Raw genomic sequence first — 10,486 nt, 5'->3', positions numbered from 1 at the left:
CCTGTGCGCCCCACACCGAGGCCACGCCCCTTCCGGCGTCGCGTGGAGCTGTGGCGCCGCCCAGCGGCGAAAGCGGGTACAACACCCCCGCAACCGCCCGTGGCGTCACCGGCATCACTGCCCCAGTACCACCAGTACCGCCCCTGCACTGCCATCACCACCCCAGTACCACCAGCACTTCCCCAGTACCACCAGTACCACCAGCACCACCCCAGCACCGGCATCACTGCCCCAGTACCACCAGTACCACCAGCACCGCCCCAGCACCGGCATCACTGCCCCAGTACCACCAGCACCACCCCAGTCCCAGCATCACCACCCCAGTACCACCAGCACTGCCCCAGCATTGCCATCATTTCCCCAGAACCAGCATCACCACCCCAGTACTGGCATCACCTGCCCAGTACCAACATCAGTGCCCCAGCACCAGCATCACTGACCCAGTACAACCATCACTGCCCCAGCACCTCCATCACCACCCCAGTACCACCAGCACCGCTTCAGCACTGCCATCACCACCCCAGTACCAGCACCACTGCCCCAGTACCAGCATCACTAACCCAGTATCAGCATCACTGCCCCAGTACCACCATCACTTCCCCAGCACCAGCATTACTGCACTAGCACCAGCACACTGGTTCAGCCCAGCACCACCATCACAGCCCCAGGACTGGCAGGCACTCCCTGCACCAGCACTGATACCAGCACACCTGGCTTGGTACCAGTACCACCAGTACCAGCAGCCCCACCCCGTGCTGGTACCAGCATCCCTGGTACTGGCATCACTCCCCCATCCCCAGTACCACCACCCCCAGTACCAGCATCCCCCACCCCACAAGTACCACTGGGGACCCCCCTTAAGGGCCACCCCGTGGACTCCCAGTCACGGCCACAGAGTACTGGGATGGTCACACCACGGTTGGCAGCAGCAGTTGCCCCTTAGGGCAGAACGGGGGAGGACAAAAACAGCCCCAGTGCCCCCCGGGACCACCTCATCCCCACCGCTGCGGCTGGAAGGGGCAGCATACGCGGCAGCGGCATGCGGTCACCGATGCTGGCCCCACTGCTTCCCCTCGGATGCAAAAGTCACCTCCCCATAAAAAAATTATCATTTTTGTGATGGGAAATTGTTGGCATAGGAAACCAGCATGGGGATGGAAAATCAGGATAGGGATGGAAAACCAGTGCGGGGATGGAAAACCAGAAGGGGGAGGGAAAACTAGTATGGGGATGGAAAAGCAGCATGGGGAAACCTAGATGGGGATGGAAAACCAGTGCGGGGATGGAAAACCAGGATGGGGATGGAAAACCAGGATGGATATGGAAAAGCAAGACGAGGATGGAAAAGCAGGATGCAGATGGAAAAGCAGGGTGTGGATGGAAAACCAGGATGTGGGTGGAAAACCAGGATGGGGTTGGAAAACCAGTGCAGGGATGGAAAACCAGTACGGGGACAGGAAATCGTCACTGGCACCGCAGTCACCGCCCCAGTACCAGTGCGAGTGGCTTCACCACATGCACGTACATATACATATATATGTTCTGGGCACGTAATTGCCCTTCAGCCTCCGCGCTTTCCTGGCCCGGGGAGTTTTGTCCCGGGATGGGGACTCAGCCGAGCCAGGGCAGGATTTTCCAGTCCGTGGCATCCCACTCCCAGGAGGGTGGTGGGGAGCAGCACCCTGTGCCCAGCCTGGAATAACACTGCCAGCATCTCCAGCTGGGAGAAAAGCCCCTTTTCCAGAGGGAGGAGAACCGCAGGGATTAGCATCGACGCTGGAAGGACGGAGGCGGTGGGGAAAGGCCGGCTCGACTCGCCCAGCCGAGCAGGGGGCCCAGCTCTCAGGGTGCCCCGCGGCCGTCTGGGCACATGGGGGCTGCTCCCCCCGCACCGGGGAAATCAGGTTGAACCTCCTTTGTTCCCAGCCAAGCCTGTAATTAGCGCTTGGCCCATGCCGGCAAGCAGGATCTAGCCCTGGGAAGGAGCCGCAGCCCCCTCGGGGTGTGAGGCCGGGATCACTGAGCCTGGAAAACTCAGCTCACACTTGGCTGGCAAGCAGCTGGGGCTCACCGTCCTTCTCCCTGTGTTCCTCCCTGTTTTCCCGTCTTCTTCCCAGCCTGTTACTAACCCCCAGTCTTGGGCATTGCAGAAGGGGACTGTGCCCCACAGGGACCCCGTCCACAGATGTGGACCCATCCGCAAGAGCTTTCCCACCCCCCCAAGTGATGCCCAAATCCCAGATCCCTCCTTCCAAGGTGGCTGCAAAGGGGACAAGAACCTTCCAGCCCGAGGAGAGGGACCTCACCGCGACCAGACCCTCTCCCCAAAATCCCGGGGAGGCTTTGCCACCCGTTTTGGGAATGGCCTTGACTGTGGGGATCCCACGGCGGTGACTCAGGGATGCTGAGGGTTGCGAAACAGGCCTGGGATGGTTTGGGAGACGCCTCCACGCAGCCCTGCCAAGCCCAGCCGCCCCAGGGATCCTGTTGGGGGAACAAGCCACGGCAGCGTCTGGGCTTTGCACAGTGGCTGACCCGTCAGGCAGGTTTCCTGGAGCAGAGAGCCGAGCCGGAGAGAGCCATCTGGGGCCGGGCATGTCCCTCTGCCCGCTTGCAGGCTGACGGAGCCCCCCTGGCTCTCTCCTCACCACCAAAGCCATGCAGGCGGCTGGGTTGCTGCTGGCTTGGGCACTGCTGCGTCCTGCCGGTGCCCAGCAATGTCATCTTGCCAGCCCCGGCAACATCCTTCGCTTCACCGACATGCACGCCGAGATTCGGGTGCCAGCACTGCACCGGGTACCCAGCTCGCTCGATCCCCTCTACGGCCTCGTCCGGCGCTGCCTGGATCTCATCCAGCAAAACCCCCTGCCCACAGGTGAGTCCTGAGCCGGGGAGCTGGGACCCCTCCACCGCAGGTGCTGGGACGGCCAGGGTTTTGCTGGCTGCAATCCCCGTGTCCAGAGCTGCTCCAGGGTGGCTGAGCTGCTTCATGGAGGAAGATGCTGCTTCCATCCTGGTCCTGCTGCCTGCAGAAGGTTGGGGGTGCATTGGGTGGGACATCTTTTACCAGGGCCATGGTTTCTTTTGCAGAGCTGCTCAGGACAGCCCTGAATGACCCCAGCTCTGTGCGGATGTCGCAGGTGAGCTGGGACGTGGGGTGGGAGAATCCCACAGGGACGGCACCTGGGCAAACAGAGTGCCCCAAGCTGGTTGCACCAGTGCCGACCGGGCTCTCCCGTCGCATAGGTGGTGCAGTATGAGCTGGGCTATGTTGTCTGCGCCGCAGTGGCTCTGCTCTTCACCGTGGCCATGCCGGTGGCCGGGATGTGCTTCTGTTACTGCCGGAGCCGCCGGCGGTGTGGGGGCCGCCTGCGTGCCCACCGGCGTTCGCTGGGCTGCCGCCGCCACTGCCTGCTAGCCTGCCTGTCCCTCACTTCCCTCATCATCCTGTGAGTCCCCCAAAGTACCCCAAAGAAACAGCCCCCTCACCTTGGGTGGGGGGAACCGTGTCCTACAGGGCTGGGAGGCTTTGCCGGGCAGCCCCTCACCGTCTGCTCATCCCTGGTAGGATCAGCGTCGTCTGTGCTTTTGTCACCAGCCAGCGGGTGAAGTGGCAGCTGGAGCTGGGGCTGGGGGCTGTGCCGACCACCCTGCGCACGCTGCGGCAGCACATTGACAATGTCCCCCAGGTGGGTCCCCGAGGGGCTTCCCCCCCTGGAGCGGGGTGCAGCCCAGGGATGGCTGCGTCTCCCTCATGGAATAGTTTGGGAGGTGAGAGGAGCTGGCGTGGCTGCATTAAAAATGTATTTTGAATGGCAATGTGAGGCTTCCTCCCCTCCCGGCGGCTGCTACCACCGGCCGACCGGCTCCTCTCTCCTGGCAGGGGGTGCAGATGGTGGTACACCAGTTCGAGGTTCCCCGACAGCATATCATCTCTGATCTGGGTGGTAAGCACTGCGCTGTGCACTGGCAGGCCCCATCCCGAGCTTCCCGCTGGGCTGAGGTGCTGATGGGATGCCCGATGCCTTGCAGGGCTCAGCCGGAGCGTGGGGCTCTCCATCCACGCGCAGCTGAAGGCGATGACCTACACGGCACTGGCAGAGCTGCAGGACAGGGCTGGAGGTACGGCTGGGCGCAGCTCTCCCCGGGGCCAGTGCCGAAGCCTCGCTGGAGAGCCGGGGCAGCTGAGCAGAGCAACGTGAACTAGCCCTGGGCTTTCTCTTTAAGACCTACAGACCTCGCTGCACCATTTACAGATTCTCGACAAGACGGTGCGGGCGCTGGCGGCAGCGCGGGCTGAGCTGGAGCCAGTGCTGCGGGAACGGCATCAGCGGGTGGTTGCGTTGCTGGATGACCCGCGCTGCACCTCCTGTGCCAGCGTCCTGGGCAGGGCGCAGAGCCTGGAGCTGGGTGCTGACTACGGCAAGGTGGGACAGGGTGCTGGTGCCCTCCCCCCCCCATTCCAGTAGCCCCAAGGCTCATGGGTTGCTTCTTCCAAGGTGCCATCGGTGGAGAAGGTTTTGAAGGCGCTGGCCGGTCTGCCCCGAAGCAACTTTGCGGAGATGATTCACCAGGTTGGGGGAACTGCGGTGAAGCAGGGGAGTCCGGTGCCGGCACATGGCTCTGGCCAAGCTGCTCAGCTCCCCCTCTTTCCTCACAGGGCAACGGTACCTTCAACTCCATCCCGGAGCTGGCTGTGGAGAGGATGGCGCAGGTCATCCAGGGTGAGTGGGATGGTTGGACCAAGCGGGGACACCGTCTATGGGGTGAATCCCTGTTTGGGGACACAGGGTGGGATGCGGGGCCATCCGCCCCTCCAGCATGGGCTTGGCCCCGCAGATCTGCGGGATGAGATGGCCCGCATGACGGAGAAGGTGCAGTCCATCGCTGATGGCTTCCCCCTGCCCGACTACACCCGGCCTGTCAGCGAAGCCCTGGTGAAGGTGGAGGACAGAAGCCAGCCGTACCTCCGGGAGGTGGAACGCTTCGAGCAGTACAGGTGACACCAGGGAGCATGAAGGGTTGCAGGGGGTGCAGCAGAGATGTGTGTTGGGCCCCCCCAAGCCATAGTTAGCGCATCAGCCCTGTATCTCGAGGCTGTGCCCTGCTGCTCTTTCCTCCAGGTGGATTGCGGGTACGGTGCTGTGCTCCATCATCCTCCTCATCCTCGCCTGCAACGTGACAGGGATGGCCCTGGGGGCATATGGGCTCTCCAAGCGGGAGGACCCAAGTGACTACGAGTGCCGAGGAGAGGCTGGTGCCAAGTTTCTCCTGCTGTAAGCATCTCTCTGGGTGCTGGGGGGGCTGTTGCCATCTCACACATCCCCCACCCTCAAAAATCAGAGGCGCAAAGCCAAGGGAGGGACTGGGAGCTGGCTGGGTGGAAAGGCTTTTGAAGCCACCGCCTGTGCCGGCAGGTTTGGGAGACACTGCTCCTCCCTGCTATCTGGCAGCTCCTGCGCCCCTGTCCCGCTGCCCGGCACACCCCACTCCTGCAGGCCCTTCCCAGGCAGCCCGGCATGCCCGGGCGCAGGAGGGAACCGCAGGGCTGCAGCTGTTCCAGCAGGTCCCCACAAGCCCTTCTGCCTGCTCGGGTCTGCAAAGCCACCACCACCACGTCCTCTCCCCCTTTCAGTGGTGTGGGCCTGGCTTTCCTGTTCTCCTGGCTCCTCATCCTCCTGGTTTTTGCCACCTTCCTGGTTGGGGGCAACATCCAGACGCTGGTTTGCAGGAATTGGGTCAACCAGGAGATTTACAAGGTAGGTGGCCATGCATCCACCCATTGCCCCATGAATCTCTGCTTGTGTGCAGCAAAATGCCTCCAAACGCTCTGTGTCCTCCCTCTAAAGGTCCGGAAAAGCCCCATCCTGAACCAAAAGTTTAGGATTAAGTCCTTGGATTTGCATCAGCAGTGGGGAATTGCCCTGGTGCTGTTAAGTCACTCGAGGCAACGATGCTCCTACCTGCAGGAGTCCTCCGGTGTTTGGGGATCCCTGGGGTGCTCAGGGCCAGCATCACGCTGCGATGGGCTGAGAGCAGGGTGCAAATGGCATCAGGGCTCATCCCGTGGCTGCACACACGCAGGCAGGTCCCTGCACGGGGCTGTCCGCAGCTTTCCCTCTGAATCCTGCCTGGCAAGGCTCTGCAACGGGGATCATACAAACAAAGACAAGATTAGCTCTGGCTGGGATGCGGTACCCCAGGACGCACCTGCGAGGGTAGAGCACCCCCAAATCGTTGCTGGGAATGCCTGTGCCTCACGCTGACCCTCTTCTCCCTCTGGTTTGACCCAGTTCATTGACACCCCTGGGAACCTGCCTCCATCCATGAACCTCAGCCGTCAGCTCAACCTCAGGAGGGACTCCAACCTCAGCGCTGCATACCGGTGGGTGCCACAGGAGCCCCCCTCTGCACTTCTGCATTGGAGAGCTAATCTGGGGTCACACTGCCAACATCCTTTTGCCTTCTAGGGAGTGCAAGAGTGGTGCGGGGCTGTGGGAGGTGCTGCATCTTGACAGGTCCTACGATCTGGATGAGCACCTAAAACCCCCCAAGGTGAGGGCTGGCTTCTGCCAGAGCTTCTGGTAACGCCACAGGGATGCACACGCTTTACTGGGGTTACTGGGATGGAAGTGCCTGGCCACAACGACGCAGCATCCCCCCATCTCGCCTCCACAGTACACAGCCGATTTCCAAAAACGCCTGAGTGACTTCACGGCGCGCTTGGGTGACGTGCGGCTCCTCCGCAGTGAGGGCAGGCAGGACCTGGAGACATTTGCTCGCAGTGGCCTGGATGAGGTGGACTATGGGCGCTTCCAGGAGGAGGTGAGAGGATGCTTGCAGAGAGCTAGTTCCCACTGCGGAGGGCAGGATGCAGCCCAGCCGTGCTGGGGCCAGCTTCCAGGGTTGGATTTTGGGCAGCCACCAACTCCATCTTCCCCCAGATGAAAAACCCCGTGGTCCAGACCAGCCTCCCTGGCTTGGCGAGGAGCCTTGAGGGGCTGCAGAAAATGCAGGTGAGCCGTGGGGCGGGCGGTGGGGGCTGCCTGTGTGCCCACAGGGCTGTCCTCACCCCGCTGTCCCCCTGCAGAGGAACAGCACGGTGGCAGGGCGGCTGGCTGCTGAGGCCCGGGCTCTGTGGCAGATGCAAAACTCCACGGTGCAGTCGCAGGAGGCTTTGGTGGTGAGTCCATGCTGGGCTGGTGGCTTGCGGTGCTTCTGGCATTTGTCCAGCAGTGTCCGCATGAAAGGGTCAATGGGGCTTTTGCACCCTTCTCACCTCCCTGTCCCGCAGGCAAAGCTGGGGGAAAGTGTCCAGTTCCTCTCCCGCTTGGCGCCGCACCTCCAGGTACTTGTGTCATTTCTTCTAGCTCTGAAAAATATGTTGTGCCCTATGGGTCCCACCTGCCAGCGTCTGAAAAAGCCAGTTACAGGGTGATGGCAGAGCCAGGAAAAATGCCATCCTGGGAGAATCAATCTCCTTTAGTTATTAGATTTGCTGCTGCAAATCAGAAATCCTCCTGCAGCACTCACTGCATTTCAGTGTCCCCAGCAGAGCCGTCCCACGGTGTTTGATCTCACCCGCTCCCTGTGATGGGGTTCCTTTGCTTGGGACAGATCCCTCTTTCCCTGCCCTCTGGCAATCAGATCCCATTCGAAGTCAGGCATGCGCATGGTCCTGCACACTGTCCCTGGCATCCCCGGGGCAACCATCCTGCTGCTCAGTGCTCTAAGGATGCTCTGTCCTCCCTGTGCTTCCCCAGGAGCGGGTGAAGACGACATTGGCCACCATGGCCTCAGTGGAAGCCCGGCTGCCTGTGCAAGCCCAGCAGATCCTCCGGCAGGTGAGCTGGGGCTGGATTAGCCCTCAGGGGTTACAAAATTCCCCACAGCCAGAACAAAAGAATGAGAACAGGGCACCACCAGAGGGGAAGGGCACCTGAAGCTTCCAGCCCTCGTTTCCAAGCCTGACATTAGCCCAGAGCTGGCTGGAGCTGGGCTGGGAAGCACAGCGCTTGCCCTCCATGTTGCCTTCCCTTCTGCCCAGGAGATCAGCTGCTTCACGAGGAAGGAGCTGCGGTACCTCGCACAGTACCTGAACTGGGTTGGGCAGATGGTAGGTGCTCGTCTTTGCCGCAGGGAGATTCTTTGGGGCTGGGAGCCCCCATGGATGCTGCATGCAAGCCCCTTGCTGAGCTGAGGCAGCAAAATGCATCCCCCCCCAAGCCAGGAGCGGGTTTATGCTGTGTCTCCACTTCTTGTTCCAGCTGAGGGAGGATGTGGCTTCGTGTCAGCCGCTCGCCACAGCCCTGGACAATGGGCGAGTGATCCTGTGTGACCGTATCGCCGACCCCTGGGTAAGGATCCTGTCCCTGTCCCTCTGCGGGGGTCTGGTGGGGACCTACACAGGGCAGCATCCCACCCCCAACCAGCATGAAGTAGGGGCAGATGGGGCTGAGAGCAGCCCTGACACCCCCACACCGCCAGCACCAGCCACCGCAAGGCTCCCCAGACCCCTCCAGAGCCTGGGGGCTGCCTCTTCCTGCACAGCTCAGCGCGGACCCCTTTGCTCTCTCCTTGCAGAATGCTTTCTGGTTCAGCCTGGGATGCTGCACCTTCTTTCTCATCCCCAACATCATCTTCGCCATCAGGCTCACCAAACACTTTCGCCCCATCCGCAACCGGCTCATGTAAGCGGCGGGCAGGGGGTGGGCAGGTGGGCTGCCTAGAGTGGGAGAGATGTGGGCTCCTCCTTGATCCCCTGATGTTTTCTCCTTCGGCAGCTCTACAGGATCAGAGGAGACCTGTCCCTTCCACATCCCTCGCGTCACAGCACTCAAGCTCTAGGATGGAGGTCTGCCGGGTGCGGCTGCTTGCCCTGCACCCCAGGAACTGCTGTCAAACTCATGCCCAAGTGCTGCAGGGCTCTGCAGATGTCAGAGGCCCCCACCTCTGACATCTCTTCCTCAGTGTCCTTTGGGGCCTGAGCATCCTTCCTGAGTGCGGGGCACGTATCTCCACACTCTGCAGGGCTCTGGGTCCCTCTGACATCTCTTCTTTGGTGTCTGTTTGGGCCTGAGCATCCTTCCCAGATGTGGGGCATGTCTCCATGTTCTGTCCCTCCGACGTCTCTTTCTCGGCCACCTTTGGGGTCTGAGCAGCTGTCAGGATGCTCCCAGAGCCCGGCTGACCCAGGATGCAGGGGAGGGTTCCCTGCAGCTCTCACTGACTGCTGGCGTACCCCTCACAGACCCCACAGGGAAGGACACCTGCCCCACAACGCTTCCCCACACCCGGGACCCCTGGGCAGTGGGCACATTAAAGTCCTCCTCAGCCAAACCCGCCACTACCTGCTTTGTTTTGTGGCCATCATCCCCTCCCCCATTCTCTACAGGGCCGGAGGGGTGGGGGCAGCCCCCAAGGTGGGGAAGGGCGGCCTGGCCTGGCCCACCCGCTCCCATGGGAGGCCCCCAAGGTGCTGGGAGCGGCGTGAGGGCTGGGGGCTGAGGCCTGCCCTGTGGCTCAGGGGGCTGCTGGGGCCAGGTGGGCTCCAGCCCTGCTGGAGGTGAGTGGAGGTCATGGCTGGAGGGACTGTGGGGCCAGGGAAGGCCCTGGGGTGATGGCTGAGGGGCTGCTGGGGCCGGGTGGGGTCCAGGCCCACTGGGGCTGAGGGGAGGCCGTGGCTGGAGGACCGGGGAGCCAGGGAAGGCCCCGGGGCGATGGCTGATGGGCAACCAGGCTCCAGGCCCACCAGGGCTGAGTGGAGGCCATGGCTGGAGGGACTGTGGGGCCAGGGAAGGCCCCAGGGCAATGGCTGAGGGGCTGGTGGGGCTGGGCGGGCTCCAGGCCTGTTGGGGGTGAGGGGACGTGGTGGTTGGAAGGACTGTGAGGCTGGGGAAGGCCCTGGGGTGATGGCTGAGGGGAGGCCATGGCTGGAGGACTGTGGGGCCAGAGAAGGCCCCAGGGCGATGGCTGAGGGGCTGCTGGGGCCTGGTGGGCTCCAGGCCCACTGGGGCTGAGGGGAGGCCGTGACTAGACAGACTGTGGGGCCAGAGAAGGCCCCAGGGCGATGGCTGAGGGGCTGGTGGGGCACAGGTCCACTGGGGCTGAGGAGAGGCTGGGGGTGCTCCGAGGCTGGGCCCTGAGGAGGCAGCTGGGCCAGGCTATCAGGTCTGGGCCCAGGGGACCCCCATCTCCAGCCCCCCAGAGACCCTGCACATACAACCCCATGCAAGGCTGGTGGCCCTCCTGGCCCACAGGATGCTGTTATAATTAGAGCTTAATTAGAGGTGAGTCTCAGGGGCAAAACTATAAGTTAAGCAGATAGTTTCTGGCTCTTCAGTCCTCCCAAGGAAGCCCTGGCAGGGCCTCTGACTCCCAGTTTAGAGCATCGATGGCTTTATGGCATGAAATGCTTGCTTTTCATTCATGTGCTTCATCCTCTGACTTCAAAGCACTCTGTCCAACCAGCAAATTATGTACAAAA

General features: G+C 62.1%; 1 protein-coding gene across 1 annotated transcript; it reads left to right on the top strand.

Moving 5' to 3' along the window:
- The first annotated feature begins 2,658 nt into the window (after positions 1 to 2,658).
- On the top strand, positions 2,659 to 9,138 carry PROM2 (prominin 2). Its single transcript, XM_037371763.1, has 23 exons — positions 2,659 to 2,875; positions 3,091 to 3,140; positions 3,247 to 3,449; positions 3,569 to 3,689; positions 3,884 to 3,947; positions 4,033 to 4,122; positions 4,228 to 4,427; positions 4,500 to 4,574; positions 4,661 to 4,724; positions 4,840 to 4,999; positions 5,124 to 5,276; positions 5,636 to 5,759; positions 6,294 to 6,385; positions 6,471 to 6,555; positions 6,679 to 6,825; positions 6,945 to 7,016; positions 7,091 to 7,183; positions 7,295 to 7,348; positions 7,764 to 7,844; positions 8,048 to 8,116; positions 8,268 to 8,357; positions 8,584 to 8,690; positions 8,784 to 9,138. Exons 1-23 carry the CDS (start codon positions 2,659 to 2,661, stop codon positions 8,845 to 8,847), a joined length of 2,475 nt encoding a protein of 824 aa, XP_037227660.1. The 3' UTR covers positions 8,848 to 9,138.
- The last annotated feature ends 1,348 nt before the right edge of the window (positions 9,139 to 10,486 follow it).

The sequence above is a fragment of the Falco rusticolus genome, chromosome 20 (genome assembly GCF_015220075.1).
Source record: "Falco rusticolus isolate bFalRus1 chromosome 20, bFalRus1.pri, whole genome shotgun sequence".
Taxonomy (NCBI): Eukaryota; Metazoa; Chordata; class Aves; order Falconiformes; family Falconidae; genus Falco; species Falco rusticolus.
The sequence above is the reverse complement of the archived record's forward strand: the minus strand, read 5'-3'. Positions and strand labels throughout refer to the sequence as shown.

What these genes read in the sequence shown, in the direction of transcription:
- PROM2 (XM_037371763.1), top strand. Translation starts at nt 2,659, where the DNA reads ATGCAGGCGGCTGGGTTGCTGCTGGCTTGGGCACTGCTGCGTCCTGCC. An exon ending in GCTGCAGGACAGGGCTGGAG is followed by an intron (nt 4,123 to 4,227) that starts GTACGGCTGGGC and finishes TTTCTCTTTAAG; the next exon opens with ACCTACAGACCTCGCTGCAC. An exon ending in ACCGTATCGCCGACCCCTGG is followed by an intron (nt 8,358 to 8,583) that starts GTAAGGATCCTG and finishes CTCTCCTTGCAG; the next exon opens with AATGCTTTCTGGTTCAGCCT.